The sequence below is a fragment of the Leuciscus leuciscus genome (genome assembly GCF_965113295.1).
Source record: "Leuciscus leuciscus genome assembly, chromosome: 21".
NCBI lineage: Eukaryota > Metazoa > Chordata > Actinopteri > Cypriniformes > Leuciscidae > Leuciscus > Leuciscus leuciscus.
The window spans coordinates 28,571,616-28,588,510 of NC_138745.1; the positions used below are offsets into that span (position 1 = coordinate 28,571,616).

At 38.4% G+C, this 16,895-nt stretch overlaps 1 protein-coding gene across 1 annotated transcript; it reads right to left on the reverse strand.

Annotated features, from left to right (window-relative positions):
- Positions 1–35: 35 nt before the first annotated feature.
- fscn2b (fascin actin-bundling protein 2b, retinal) lies at positions 36–16,424 on the reverse strand. The gene is made up of 5 exons (XM_082152989.1): positions 14,676–16,424; positions 5,583–5,739; positions 5,250–5,371; positions 4,987–5,154; positions 36–1,191 (listed from the first exon to the last, which is right to left on the reverse strand). Exons 1-5 carry the CDS (start codon positions 15,493–15,495, stop codon positions 986–988), a joined length of 1,473 nt encoding a protein of 490 aa, XP_082009115.1. The 5' UTR covers positions 15,496–16,424; the 3' UTR covers positions 36–985.
- Positions 16,425–16,895: the final 471 nt, after the last annotated feature.

The window sequence follows — 16,895 nt, forward strand, 5'->3', positions numbered from 1 at the left end:
TCCAGCAGTTCATTTTTCAAAACAGGGCTCTTAACAATACAGTGTTCTCTCTGTCGGTAGCAATACTGTGGAGAGGCACAGCAGCAGCAAAACACTGCTTGCCTCAATTCTGATGCCTCGGCAGCCAATTACGTAAATTCACAGCAGAAACAGTGCATTTATTTGACTAAACCCAGGTTACTGTAAATGTAGGCTAAATGAGATTCATTCCTTCAGAATTAAGAGACAGGATTTTAATTTGTAAAACCTTTCCAGATGGTCTTGAGCAAGAAAAAGCAAATAAATCACAATAGGGAATAAAATGAATTTAATCCTGGTACATTTCTTTTTGGTGAGATGTAAGTAATTACTGTGTATTCTGTTCTATCCATGGTTGCTTGGCTTTCCTGTCAGTTGCCATGTAAGCTTAAAGAAACAACAAGAAGAGTTCATTTGCCAAGCCTATTTCTATGATTTGTATGTCCATATAATACAAACACAGCAGTCTGTAAGCCCAGAGAATAAAATAAGCTTCACTGGAGCTGAGAGACATTGACATGGTAACAAATAATAGCATGAAAAACAAGAAGATAAAGGGTTTAAAAAATAGTAATAAAGAAAAACAGCAATAATGAATTTCCATGTGTCAATTCGCAAACGATCAGATACGTTAGAAGTGATTTGCCAGAATAATAGCATGCTATGCAAGACTTATGCATGATTATTACCTCACACAGTTTTCATAACAGTGCAATAGTGAGCTGATAATGATAATGCTAAAGGTTTTTGACATGTTTGTATTTTTCTAAAGGCTCATTTTGTATAGGACTATAAATCAGAAACGGTAATGAATACATGCGTAATACTGAATACTGACTCTACATTAAATGCTGATTGATGGGAAACAGATGTCCGGACATTAAACTGTACCAATTTCTTTTCTCACATCTGTAAATCCAAGAGTTTAACACAGGTGAATGACAGTTCCTTAAATGTCCACATGGTGTCAGTATTCCCAGAGGGAAGAGCTGTCCGCATTCTCTCCGTCTCCTTTCAGATTGCCTCCTTGGTCTCCTCGCAGGTATTTGCCGTTTTTGTTCCTCATAGCTATCCGTCCATGCTCTAAGAACTCAAAGCAGAAATCTTCAGGTGTGTCTCCATCAGAGCATACCAAACCACTGTTGGACACATACCAGAATTTTCCACCAGCACCTGTAGGAAAACAATACTGGTCAGCTTCATTTAATAAATGACTTGAACCCTGGTTAATTCTGTGTTCATAAGCACATGACAAAAAATGCAAAAGTGATACAAATTATATTTAAATATTATTTACATACTTAAAACCTGTTAATTGTCACCCTCCATTTTGAGCATAGACGTGAAAATGCACAAATGCATCTGAACTTCGTGAACTGTATTTCATGAATGCTTTGGAATGAAGAGCTAAGGTTAAAAAATACACTCAGCAGATTATTGCAGAAATAAAAGTATGGAAAAAGACATAGAAGTTTCAGTTTACTGCAAAGCAAATGTACTGAACTAAAAAAAAATTATTTGATACAAAATACATATTTTACAAAATAACTTTGCAAGAAAATCAAACCAAGTTGAGTCCCAAATTTGAAGTTGATATCACAAAAATGTTGGTTCCTATAAGATTTTGTCACTACTCTCTCACCCACATTCCATTGATTTTTTTATGTTTTCTCCTGTCAAATTAAAGGCACAATATGTAAGATTTTTGCATTAAAAACCACTATAACAGTTTTATATATGTTGTGCACTTTTGTACTTACATTATCCAAAATTATCCATTATCCAATTTCCAACAAATGTTTAAATTTGTGTCAATGGCGTCATGTCCGCTTTATCCTCGGTTTCCATTTTTACTGCCGTAGAAACCATCTCAACACAGTCTAAACACAGTTTTTCTCAACACTCTTTTTCAGTCTCATGAAAAAAATGTGGAAGTAGTAGTTTTAGCATCTAGCACGACACTCTGTTGTTGTTTCGCACAGTTGTCATGGACCACAATTATTCGTTATTGTTTGCAGCAGGTTCTATCGCCTGATAAAGTGAATCAAATTACCCAATTAGAGTTTTGGACAAGAAGAGAAATAAAGCGAGGATCAATATCGGTCTTGCATTTCCAAGATGGAGAGAGCTCAAGTTTAACATTGGTGAACTGGTGAACAAGTCTATGGCAGTGTAATTAAACATTATGGGCCCTATCTTGCACCCAGCGCAAGTGACTTTGTACACCGACGCATGTATCATTCCTATTTTGCAGCCGCGCGAAGCGGACTTTTCCCTCCACAGAAGCACGTCGGTAAGTTAGGAAATACACTTGCGCTCCCAGGGGCGGTTTAGCGCAAAGAGGAGGCGTGTTCTGGCGCAAACGTTCCTTCTTGCTATTTTGCAGGTTTAGAAAACAATTGCGCCACTAACCAGGAAAAAATAGTTTAAAGTCAGTGGCGCGTTGCGCATGTTATTCATATGCTATTTTAAGGGCGCATGCTTGGCCATAATCAATGTAGCGTGTGCACAACGCGCATACACTTTGATTCTCTCATCTACACAGAAGCAGCCGTTTTCATTTTTGCAAATCATACATTATTACGATAGATAGATAGATAGATAGATAGATAGATAGATAGATAGATAGATAGATAGATAGATAGACAATTTATAAAAGCATACATCTAGCTTACACATTTACCCAAATTATCATACGACTGTTTAACCGAAGTTAATTTGGGTGGGTTTCTCCATTTCAATGTAACTTCTCTCTTTTACGGCCGTGACGAGAGTGTTGCTCTCCTCGGCTGTGAACCGTTCCTGGCGCGCGCCTGGCAAATCCGCCGTTACAATAGCAATCCGCTATGGAAAAAGCGCGTCTTCTCTTAAAGGGAATGTGAGATGACGCTCTGATTGGTTTATTTCACGTTACGCCCAAACCACACCTATGAATAATGAAGCTACTTCAGACCAACCCATTTTAGATTTGCGCCTGGCGCAAGAGTCATTTATTCCACCGGTATAATAGCAACAGCGCCGAGACCCGCCCACAAAGTTTCTTGCGCTTTGCGCTTTGACACTTGCGTTTCAGATCGTTAAAATAGGGCCCTATGTGTTGAATAGTAAGTCAGCCTTTTTGCAAATGCTGTGGGTATGTTCAAATGTACTTTTAGTATGATTGTTTTGAACACGTAAAGCTGCGCTGCGTTTCCCCACCATTTAATTCGACAAATCATGTGATCAAACGTAACGATTATAAAACTTTACTTCATTACCTCATCTATGAACACGATTGTGATTCCCGTCGGATTGATTTCCATCGGCAGTGAAGGTGAAGACGACAACTCCCATCATTCCACGCTCTTTCACAGCTTCATCAAGCTACGCCTTTGTTATTGTTTTGAATATGCGACCTCTAGCGGCGAAAATTACATACTGTGCCTTTAATACTTTTCTGTCACAATGTTACATCTATCACAAAACAGTGGCCAAGTATGGAACCTTAAGTCTCAGACCTTACCAAAGATATGTGTTTTTGTCAAGATAAGAAAAAGATTTGAAGAAGAGTTTGTACAATTTGAAACATGAGACTGTCCTCTAGAGGGAGGAGCCTGTTAAACGTTTTTAGGGGTGATGTATTTTATAGGCCAAAACCCAGAAATGAGTTAGCATTTTAGAACATTTCCGCTTCCATCGTCCTGAAGTGGTCGTCCTGTTCTTTGAACAAGTGTTTGGTTAAATGTTTGAAATCAGGTCCATGTTGAACACAAGCTCAAGATATTTTCACTTTATTTTACAATATAAATCAGTAATACCCTCTTGTGATGTTTTTAAAAAGCTTTTACTTGTCCTGAAAGCTGGTTGCTAAATGGGACTACAGAGGTTGTCGGGACATTAAAGGGATAGTTCACCCAAAAATTTAAATTCTGTCATCATTTACTCACCCTCAAGTTGTTTCAAACCTGTATGAATTTCTTTTTTCTGCTGAACACAAAAGAAGATATTTTGAAAAATGTCGGTAACCAAACAGTTGATGAACCCCAATGACTTCCATAGTAGGAAAAAAAAATACTATGGAAGTCAATGGGGTCCATCAACTGTTTGGTTAAAGACATTTTTCAAAATATCTTCTTTTGTGTTCAGCAGAAAAAAGAAATTCATACAGGTTTGAAACAACTTGAGGGTGAGTAAATGATGACAGAATTTTCATTTTTGGGTGAACTATCCCTTTAAACGTCATCAAGCCGAACAGGTAAACTCCTCTACTCACTACTCCACCTTCACAGCCTCGCTGTGTTTATAGTCGTGAATCGTGCTCTTGCAAACTTTTATAACTCGAACTTTCAGGGAAAATGTTGAAGTCATGTGATGATGTGACTATGGTGTAGTTTGGTTATAAACACAAACCTGCCGAAAGCTTAAAAATTCATTAAAGTTGTGTTTATTTGTGAAGATTATCACGATGAACAAAACATGTAACAATAATGAGCTTTTGTTAGTCTCAGACCTTATTTTCTGCTATAATCCAAAAGCCAATGGAAAAATCCTATTGGGTTTTTGTTGAGGGAACCAGTGTGATGCAACTTGGCCTACAAAAATACATCATCCCTCCAGCACTCTATGGTAACACAATGTCCCGCCACCAGGACACTGACAGTTAACAGGTTAAATGTTGAATGGTGCATTCCTCTTTTTTTTTGTCTTAGATTTGGTATATTTCACAATATTGTATTCTAGTTTTATGGTTTTAAGAAAATACTGTATGCTTTTTTAAAGGTAATCAATTCCAGCTGGTTAATTAAAAATGCTTTGACATTTCTAACACTGATTACAATTAATAGAAGTCATTGCCAGAAGCTCTTTTTGCCCTTAAATCAATTTCCAGGAAATAAAAGCTGTTATTTGCTTTCCAGAAAGCTGCTTTTGGATCTATTACAGGAAATACAGAATACAAACAACTGAAAATGTGGCTGAAGTAAAACTCACCTTTAATCTGGTATGCGCCATCATTGAACTGCAGCGTAAATATGTCATACACTGAACGATTGGCGTCCAGTGTATTAGAGTTCTTGTGGTGGCATACATAACCATTCTCTCCCCTCAGGATCAGAATAGGCCTATTGATCAGCTTCAGAATCAACTGCTCATCCTCACCTGGAGGAAAAAACAGGGTGGTATACGTATTTCAAATAACTTTTTATTTGAATTATATATATATATTTTGTGGGTAGCATCATGTATGAACTCACCCACAGAGTCACTGACTGCAGAAAGCTGGCCGTTTTTCTTAGTGCACACGTATTTTCCATTGCTGGCTCGCAGTGCCACCCGTCGACCGAGCCACACTATGTCAAACATGGTGTTGGCACCGCTGCACACAGTGGGAGATTGTACGTATTAGTGTTTATAATGTATAATGTCATAATATTCAATAACATGTACACCCACAGAAAACAGGAGAAAATGAGATGGCTTCACTGTTACTGTGTTTTGGATGCATTTACCAATAGTAACATAATATAATTTTTGCAAATAGCTCATAGGTGAAAGAGAATTAGTCTGAAAGTAAAGCTAAATCTTACGCTTCAGTAGCTGTTGACTGGATGCCTCCATGAGCGACAAGCGTCCAGTAATTCCCTTGATTAGTTCTGAATTTGCACTTTCTTGTGTCTTTATCAATTTCCATTTGAAACGTCTCCATGTCTGTCTCATCGTCCTGATTGGCTGAGACACTCACTCCTGTTGAAGCACATAAGACAAACACAACTTGTTTTTAATTTAAAATGGGAGAACTGCACATTTTTTGCGTATTCAGAAAATGTTTAGAATAAAGTTTGAAATTGTGCCTCAAACATATTAGCAGTCTCACTTATTTGACATGTTAGAAATCAATACTTTTCTCAATGAAATGATTTAGATCCACTTTTACTAGAAGTTCATTAAGGTTGTAAAACTGTAACAATATCTGAAAAAGCTCAATTTATATTTTTTACATGCACATACATTCCTGTTCAAAAGTTTGAGGTTCAGTAGGATTTTTTTAATTGTTTTTGAAAGCAGTATGTTCAACAAGGCTGCATTTTGATAAAAATACAGAAAAAAACAGTAGCACTGTCAAATATTATTACAATTTAAAATAACTGTTTTTTTATTTTAATATATCTTAAAATGTAATAGAATCCTGTGATGGCAAAGCTGAATTTTCAGCATAATTTCTCCAGTCACATGATCATGTGTCACATGATCCTTCAGAAATCATTAGGCTTGTTCGACTTGAACCGGCGCTGCACAGACCGATCAGTGAATGACATCAAAGTACCGCGAGAGCGAATAGAAAGTAGAAGGCTCCATATGCTTTTGAATTGTTCTCGCGGTACTTTGATGTCATAAACCGATCGGTCTGTGCAGCGCCGGTTCAAGTCGAACAAGCCTATTGTAATATTCTGACTTGGTGCTCAAGAAACATTTCTTATTATGATGAAATGATGAAGTTCAACAGAACAGCCTTAGATTATGAAGCCCATCCTTAACAGGAACATTATACGACTATTTAAACACAGCAAAAAAAAAAAAAAAAAAAAAAAAATATATATATATAATTAATATATATATATATATAATAAAATAAAATAAAGTTTAAAAAAATATATATAAATAAATTAAATCGGAAAAAAATATCGACGCTTTCACTGAAGTAAAAGAATTGAAAGTGGGGGGGAAATCACATTATGAAATAAATGTTCTTCTCCAAAACAAGTTGGCCACAATTATTGGCACCCCTAGAAATGTTTACGAGTAAAATATCTAGTATATTCCCATTAATATTTACCTTTTTTTTAGTACACCAGGGTGACTAGGAACATGAAATTGTCCAGCTATGACTTCTTGTTTCACAGGAGTTTATATATGAGGAAACACAAAGGCCAAATTCCCTTAATCATCCATCACAATGAGTAAAACCAAAGAATATAGTTCTGATGTGCAGCAAAAGATTGTTGAGCATCACAAAATAGAGAGTGGCTGTAAGAAAATAGCAAAAAAAATTGAAAATCCCCATTTTGACCATCAAGGCAATAATTAAGAAGTTCCAGATGATGTTACGAATCTACCAGGAAGAGGACTGTCTTAATACACGGTGAGGAGGAAAGTCTGAGTGGCCAAAGACTCTCCAAGGATCACAGATGGAGAATTGCAGAGATTACTTGAGTCTTGGGGGTCAGAAAGCCTAAAAAAATATATCAAACAACCCTTACATCACCATATGTTGTTTAGGAGGTTTTCAAGAAAAATCCTCCTCGCTCCTCCAAAAATAAACTCCAGCATATTCAGTTGTCAGACACGACAGGAACTTCAAAAAGGACCGGATTCTATGGTCAGATGAAACTAAAAAAGGGCTTTTGGGCAGCAAACCCACCAGATGGGTTTGGTGCAAACAAGGATAACTTGTACCCCATACGGTTAAATATACTGCTGGATCTTATATGTTGTGGACCTATTTTTTTGCTGGAGGTCCTGGACATCTAGTTCAGATACATGGTATTATGGATTCTATAATGAAATCTTATAATGGGCCGTGGTTGGATCTTCCATCAGGACAACGGTCCAAAACAAACATCAAAATCAACACAAAAATGGGTAACTGAGCACAAAATGAAGCTTCTGCCATGACCGTCCCAGTCCCCTAAACTGAACCCTATAGAAAATGATTGGGGTGAACTGAAGAGAAGAAGCACCAACATGAACTTGTGAATCTGAAGGATCTGGAGAGATTCTGTATGGAGGAATGGTCTATGATCTCTTGTTAGTTATTCTCCAAACTCATCAGGCATTATAGGAGAAGACTCAGAGCTGTTATCTTGGCAAAAGGATATTCCAAAAAGTATTTAATAAGAGGGAGCCAATAATTATGGCCAGCTTTATTTGCAGAAAAGCATTTATTTCATATTGTGATTTACCCCCCCACTTTCAATTCTTTTACTTCAATGAAAGGTTAGATTTTTGCACATTTTTTGAATGAAAGTTAAAAAGGATAAACAATGCAGATTTATTTTTTACAGCCATTTTTTATCATATTTACCAGGGGTGCCATTAATTCTGACCACAACTGTATATATATATACACAGTACAGTACATATTTTTTTTATATAGTCATATATTAAAAATAATAAACTTTAAGTTTGCTCAAAACTGCTGAATTTTACCTAAATAGAAGTATTCAGACTTTGAATATTCGAACATTATACCGCATGCTTTTCTAAGTACATTTCAAATGTATCAGCTTAACCGAGATAGCATGTGTTTGTCCTGAACTTTCCCCCAGTTTGGAATCCTGAAGTGAGACAAAGCACCAGCATGATTAACTTCACTGCCACGCACGACAGGCATCAACCTGATTCTGAGTCCTGTTCTGGCGCAATGTCTACAACGGACCATGTTTATTTAAGACTCACATCTATAGTTAATGGAGCCCAAACATGTCACTCCGCTGTCTATAAACATCCTTTATATCAATACAAGATTACTGTTGTTTTGAAATGAGGAGGTTTACTCAATTAGTCACAATGACAGATCCATTCCAAATCACTGTATTATTTGTAACATTAACATTTACACAACAAGACCACTGGCTGAGGTCTGAAACATTTTTCATATCCAAGCCATTAATCATATTGGGTCGAGTAACACATGTAGACTCTGTGTGTTTCTATAAAAAACCTTGTGTATTGTGCTCTATGTGCCTAAAGTATATTCATGCATGTATTTTTTTATTGGCAAACAACAAACATCTTATTTCTGACTGTGCATCTGAATTATCATTCAGTGCAGTAGGGCAAAACCACTTGTGATTATATCTTTCTCCTTGCACCGATAAAACCGTGGCATAGAAACCACGACCTTGGCAGGGCCAGAGGCTTCGCTGCACCCTGCTGGGTTTCTATGCCAATTAGTCTTGGGATTGTTTCATGGCATTCATTAGACTAAAATGTAACGCATACGCATTTGTTCAAGAAACATCTTGAAAACAGAACACATGACCAAGTCATACAGTACATGAGAGTACTTGTTTACTTGTATACATGTGTATAAATGTATACATTTGTGTGAGCTACATATATAATGTAGTTTTTAGTTTACAAATAATCAGAATTGTTTTGCATTTCTACTAAGAGAAGTGTTAGCTATTAGCTATATTTTACAGTTAAAAAGTTGTAACAGAAAAAATGTATGGTAATCCTTTGAATATGTTAACTGAGTTTTCCCTTAACATTTATTGATTTATAAGGGACAATAAAATCGTTTGAATGGAAAAATCTGTTGTTTTTTTATTTGGTTGAATGTGCTATTGCAAGTTGAGAATATATGCTAAATTGAGTTCAATGAACATACATTTTAGTACAGATAACTTGAAAATGTAAGTTATCGTATTTCCACTAAACTTTACAAGTCCAGGTTACTTGAATTAAGTTGTTGGGTCAACTATTTTAACAATGTCAACTAAACTTTTTAAGTTGAAATACTTAGTAGATTAAGTAAATAAAACTTAACTGAGTCAAAGCAAAAAGATAACAAAAAAATTTAAGTTGAGTGTACACTCTTTTTTTTACAGTGTAAGTGGCAAAAGTATGGTCAGACAATTTAAAATTTGTTGTAAATGTAGGTTAATAAGTTTGAGTTTTCAAATGCTATTTCTGGCACTGAAATGGAGAAAATCCATTTGTCTGTCTGTCTGTCTATCTATCTATCCATCTACAAACAAATTTACCCTTGGGTATTAATGAAGACACCTTGACACACACACACACACACACACACACACACACACACACACACACACACACACACACACACACTACTTAAATGTTTTTAAAATAAGTCTTTTCTGCTCCGAAGCTGCATTTATTTGATCACAATACAGTAAAAACTGTAATTTTGTGAAATATTATTACAATTTGAAAGAACTGTTTTCTATTTGAATAAATTTTAAAATGAAATTTATTCCTGTGATGCAAAGCTGAATTTTCAGCATCCTTGCTCCAGTCTTCAGTGTCACATGATCCTTCAGAAATCATTCTAATATGCTTATGGCACCGTTTTAAAAATTATTTAAAAAAACTGAAAAATACATATAAATTAATTAAATGTGTATAGAACTAATTTAAAATGATAATAAACATTTAAAAAATATAGAAATTAAGTATAAATAAATAAAAAGATGGTATTTCTCGACCTAATGTTTGAGGTCTTCAAAGGTTTTTGATGAAAAGAACAAACATAATTTCAGTCAAGTGTGTTCAAACTTTTGCAACTAAATTATTGAATTACATGATCTCAACCAAAACAGACGGCATCGTGCAAAATGCGTTAAAAGGATTGCAGTGGCTAAGGCTCAAAGTGGATGTATCCGAAAATATCCCTTGATCATTTTCTTAATCCTTTAACAGGCCAGATCCTGCACCTTACCCCCTTCTCCCTCCACCCTGCCATCCTTCCTGCCCCTCCCTTTCTCATGCTGCAACCTCTCCTAATTCTCAGCATGCAAAGAGACACAAAGCTGCACCGTAGGGCCCAGTAAGCAGCTTTTTTTGAGTAGCGTATGTACAATCCTCCAGTTCCGAGGAAAACCAGTCGGGAGGCTGAAGTAATACCATTGTTTCGACGGGACTCTGCAGGGCTCCTTAGACACGCTGGGAAAGAAACCAGGCCTATCAGCAGAATCTGTGGCCATCGATCACTCCACCGTGGAATGCTTTTTTTTCCTTTTCTTTTTTTGCAATATGATTTAGGCTATCCATGTGTGCTTGTGTTTCTCTCTCCGCCAGTCACTTTTTCTCACACAGCATGGACTGTGTGAGAAAATGATTCTGATTTTATACAAATCATAATGGCTTATCAATAGACACTATATGGTCGTCCTTTGGAATTGGATTCTATAATCCAATTCCTAATGGCTTTAAGTGATAGAACATGTGGTATGCATGATTAAGACAATAATGAGAACACACAGTGTTAACGTATTGTTTTGGTGGGAACCAAAGCACAACTACCAGCCAAAGTCGCCAAAACAAAGTCTAATCAAGACAAAATCAGGGATAACGAAAAAGAAACAGCTTCAGATGTTTCTTTTTCTCAGATCAAACCTCACTCTGCTGCAGCGGTTTTCATTTCTGTGGCCCGTTACACTTTATTTTCCAATTTCACGTCTGACTCTGCTTTAGTTTTGCACCAAAGATAGAAGAACAGAGGCCAGCTGGGGCAGGACACTCTATCTCCTCTGTTGATCATTCCTCATCCACGGCATTGTGATTACTGAGCTCAATCCTGAACTCCTGCGAATGACCTCACTCCCATCACAGAATGCTCCCTCTCAATTTACCAATCCATTTCTGTGGAATGTAACAGTACCCAGAGACAGCGAGAGGACCTTCTCAAAACTGGGGCAAGTAGATCGCTGCATGCGTACCAGGTCAAATACCTATCGGAGAACACAAAAGATGCATGGGAGAACACTACAAAAGGTGCATGTTTTGGTTTAACATGCATGTAGTATATAATGGTGTTCAAAAGACTGTGGCTACATTGACAATCTGGAAAAATTTTAACAGAAATATAAATATAATAAAAAAGCTCTGGTGCTGCTGTCACTCAAGCAGAAAGTGGACAAACTAAAAAGGAACATCCTGAACCTCATTTTAATATTTTGATTCAACTTTTAGTCATGTTGATATTATAATTTATCGTGACATTTTTGTTTTATTAAATTATAAAAATACAAAAAATAAGCATTTTCACTAGCGGTCCCAGACTTTTGGACCCTTATACAAGTGAATATGTCTACTTAGAAATATTTGGCCCACATTAAAGCAGTGATCTCCAAATGTACCAAGACAGTCACTCTGAGATTAATTTTTAATGGTAAAGTGATGCCACAATCCACTGTCTTTCATTTTGTTAGTTTCTTTCTTTCTTTCTCAATATCTCTTTGTGCTCATCTTCTTTTCACCTTCCGGACCGGATTAGAATGCTCCAGGGAACACTGTGGAGGTGATGAAGAACATGGTAACAGATCCACCCGCCTGACTGCATGCCATCTTTCCGACTCAAGAATGAAAGCCACACAACATGCATGGAGCTACTGCATAAAAGTACACCACTAAAGTGATAAACATCATATCTTGGCTAATAATAGTGATATTTCTGAAAAACTGCTGTGCAGTGTCACTACTCATTATTGATTAAAAGATCATCTGTGAGTTTGTGTTGTGTCCCAGGGCGAGAGGCCTGGGGCTTAATGAACGTCAGACCTGCAGAGCTGATTGGCAGTCCTGTCTGAAGTCATCTCTGGTTCCCTTCATCATGTAGAGACTCTCTAAAAGAAATGAACTGCTTCATCCATTAGCAGAATCACTTTACCTAATTGCTTTTTGCACAGAATGAATGTGCAATAGATGGGGAGAGATGCTTCTTGTTCATTAAGAACAAATGTTCCATCTGGCCTGTGTCATTTTCCTTGTCTTTTTTCACCCATAATGAAATGTTTTTTTTGTTTTGTTTTTGCCAATATGTTGATACTTCATGTTTCTTAATGTTGAATCGACACTGAACCATTTGAAGCAAGGGAAATGCACTGTAGGACTCAATAAGAGTTATAATGTGTGACTCAAACATCTCACCTCTTAATTTTGATTACAATCCAGAGATTTTAGCTATGGCTTCAGATGCTAACATTTCAGACCTCACAATTTAGGATCTGTATAATAGCTGCCGTGTAACCTCTTTAGCTACTAAAAGTAAATCATTTTCTTTGTGCTCTCAATTGGCTCCTGGTGCACATGCTTTGCTACCACAAACTTTTCGGATGGCATTAAATAACTCTATCCCATGGGTAAACTAAACTGACAATACAACATCATGTCTTCCCCAGGGAACTGCTACTAAAGTCTTTGATTTATGATCTTTTTACAATGACAAAAAAAAGCAATACCGTTCACCTGTCCACACCCATAATGCATTATGTGTCTATTCATTGAGATTTTGTGCCTGATATTTCTTCCTCCTGCCTGTCTTGTTCTCCTTTCTGCTGTATACTTTCACACTCCATTGTCCCTTTCCCCCCATTGGTTTTTTCCCCCTTTCGGGCAGAACACAACTGCTCCTGAAGGACTCTCTGATTTGTGTGTCCCCATTGTAGACCAGCACATTGCATGGTCCACAGATAAAGAAATGCGGCGGAAGGCTTGTGTTTCTGAAAGCAGACTCCACCATCATTGAAATGCCCCGTCCACTCAATTATTTATCACACCTCGCCACTAGTGTGTGCATGCGTGCATGTGCTTATACCAGAGCATCTTGGTCCTATTTTGTTATATAAACGCACTGGCTAAAAGTATATCACTCTGTGAAAAATATGCGTATGTCTGTGTGTATCTGTGAGAATGAGAAAGAGTGTAAGACCAAAAGAGAGAGAGAGAGATGGATGAGTGTACTGGAGGGGACAGGATATGTTACTGACCCAGCTTACTATGGTGGATATTCAAAGCCATTCAGTTTCTCCAGTAATTTATCTATTGCAGGTGGCTCAAAATGCTTACCAAGAGCTCTGCACTGGAGATAATGGATAATGTTCCAGCATGCAAGATTTACATTACAGAACTTAGTTGCTCAGTCAAGACAGGAAACTACAATTATGCAGTGTGTTTGTTAGTAGAGCACATGGCCAGAGAATAAAAATCGGCTATGTCTGGCAGATTAATATTGGCCAACTCAGCTGAAAAGACAGCTGCCATATATTATTTCTGTGAGGTCACGCTCATGGGTGTGACTCAGTGTTCACCTGCTCTCCAGGCTAGTTTCCATAGATTTGACTATGTGTGCATAGTTTGCCATCCAGCTGCAATTTTGCATGCAATTTATTTTCATGCATTGGTATGCTTGCATATAAAACACTAATGGGGAGCAAGACTGATAGCACAACAGTGCAAGTTATGCTCAGAATGCTAAAATCAAGTTGTTTAACATATTATTCAATCTGAAAATTTAATTTTTCACTGAATCTACAATTGAAATGTACATGCCTGCACTCCATACTCTAGCTTTCTATATCTGGTTACCCAAGAGGTATTAAAAGTACTTAATAGTTGTAATGAGGACTCACATCTGTTACACAAGTCGCCACAGGAGTGCTAAGGGAAAGGGACAAACCTTACAGTATATTGATAGTTCCCTTGAATCTCCTTAAAGAAATAATTCACCCCCAAATTTTTTTTATCTACCATCATTTTATTACTCTCAAGCCATTCCAAATCTGTATGACTTGCTTTCTTCTGCAGAACATAAAAATATGATATTTTGAATATTCTGTTTTTGTCCATACCACAAAAGCCAGTTTGGTCCAATATAACATTAGACCCCACTGATTTTTACTGACAAAAACACTGAGACAAAATATCCTAGTGTTTCACAGTATAAAAAAGTCATACATGTTTGGAAACAACATAAGGGTAAGTATATAATGATATTTGATGGTAATCTGTTATTTAATTAACTTTTACAATATTTTAAAGATTGTATTCACTAGATTCTACAGCAGACAAATGAGGCTTGCCACTGATGATTTCAGAAGCATGTGGTCCTCCTGTAGGGAAATGTCAATAGAAATTCAACCAGCACCACTTACCTTGTCGGATGGAGACAAATCTGTTGTTGGCGGCCTGAAACACCACTTGCGGATGGCTTTCCTCGAGATCAAACAACTCGTCTTTGCCAGGTTTGGAGCAGCGTCCAGAGCGCAGAGTTCCAGTGGGCCCCATGGGGGTCAAGTACTTCCCCTCACAGTCCTTGAAGGCCAATTTGCCTGATTTCAGTTCCAAGGTGTAGCCTGTCCCACGGCCATTTTCAGAGGACAGTTTTCCGTCGTTGCTCAGGAAACGGCTGTCACTGGTCTTTAGACAATATTTGCCGTCCATGTACACAAGAGTTAGAAGAGCATCCACACCCCAGGGGATGTTGCTGTCCACAGCAATCTCTCCCTCTGGAGACGCTAGGTGGGCATAGCGTTTGCGGGCCACACTGAGCAGATTTGCCTGTGGGTGCAGGGCCAAGTGCATGGCCCATAGTTCTGCCTCGCCAATGGTCTGAGCGAAGCAGGACAGGTAGTCCTCCGAACCTCCAAAGAAGCGCAGATATGGCTCGGACTGCAGGGCCCAGCGGCCATCTGACTGTGCCACAATCAGAAAGCGGCAGTCGCTCTCTTTGGTCTCAGCCTCACAGCTCACCTTGCCATCTTTGTCGGAAGCTAGGTAGCGACCCAGGTGACTGCGCAAGTAAACCACCTGACCATCCTGCTCATCATGCTCTAGAGTCCAGATCTGCTTCTTCTTGAGACTTGGAGCTGAAGCATTCATCTTAAAGCCGAAGGCCTCCGCTGTTAAATAGCGATTCTCATGATTAATAAGCCCGAATTGTAGCTTGAGGGCTTTACTGCCATTGGAGGGCATCCTGGCTTACAACCCAGATGGAAGCCAGAGAGTGTTGAAAGTCCAGAGAAGAAGCTGATGAGCCTGTAGACTTACAAAGTTAGCTCTCCTAACTGTGTCCTGATTAATTTGCTTCTTATTGGGGAAGAGTAAAGTGAAGTCCACTTCACTATAGACTCCTTAGTGTAGCCTACTCTCCTCAGATACAGGCCTTAACTTTCTTTATTAGGCCTAAGTTCCTCTTCTAGTTTTGTCCCTGGTCCTGGCCTCTCCGCTCGGTAAAAACAACGTCTTGCTCCCCGGAGAGCTTGCAGAGGCTCTGGAGATTTTTTCCCTGTGTTTCCTAATCAGATCAGATTATAATCAGGAGGACTCAACACCTCAATCCAGAGAGCTGCTGACGTCACCCTGATCCCAACGGTTCCTTTTCCTCTGCACCTCTTTCACCCGCTTTCTTTCTCATTCCCTTTCCTTCTCAATTCACCTGCATCTCTTGTCCTCTTCATTGGCTGCCTTTGAGATTGTGGGACTACAGATCTCTTAAAGAGATGCTGCTCAAGACCGAGTCACACGGTTTTACTTCTTCTCGATGCCTTAGTCATCTCAGTCCTTCAGTCAGACATCTGATTGGTTTGTCTCCTCCTTGTCCTCTTCTAAGTATTTTTACTTCAGTCACATCCTTAAGACATGTGCATCCATTAAAACGACACATCATTCTCCTCCGAGACTTTGAGAAATAGAAGCATGTTAGTGTGCAAGGAGCCCACTAAGATGTAAGGCCAGCTTGTCAACAAACGGCACATGAAGTACAGTGCAGCTTTTCGGGTGTACTTCGACACCTTTTCTACCTCCCTTTCACCTATCCTCTTATGTTTCTTTTTATACGTCCTTTCTCTTCTTTTGCTATATTGGACGTATTCTTACACTAGAGACCCTTTATGGAGGCCCAGTAATCCACCCGTTCTATAGTGCTCCTGCCTTTGTCCTCCTCCCCAGTCTCTAACTCTTTGCTGATGGCGCTTTGACACAAAGCTGGGTAACCAGAGCCCTCCCCCAGCACCAGTGGTAGTGGCCTGAGAGGGGGATCGGCTTTCCAGTGCACACTCAGGATACAGTTACATGACTTCTCTGATTCCGAGCTCGGTTGGTCATCTTTATTACACCAATGTGCATATGGGTGTGTGAGTGTAGGTGGAGGTAACAAACAGATGCTTATTCAAGTATTCCTGACATGTAGCCATAGAAGACCAATTCACTGTGACTGAAAACATCTCTCCAGCTCTTTTCCAGTCACAAAAGTGGTTTGCTTAGCATTTCACTGGCTGTGTTGCCTCATGTTTGCGTAATGCTACACATATTGTCGATCCATTTCAAATCCCAAGCATGTTTGTTCGAAAAACAGTCTCCACCACAGGCCCCTA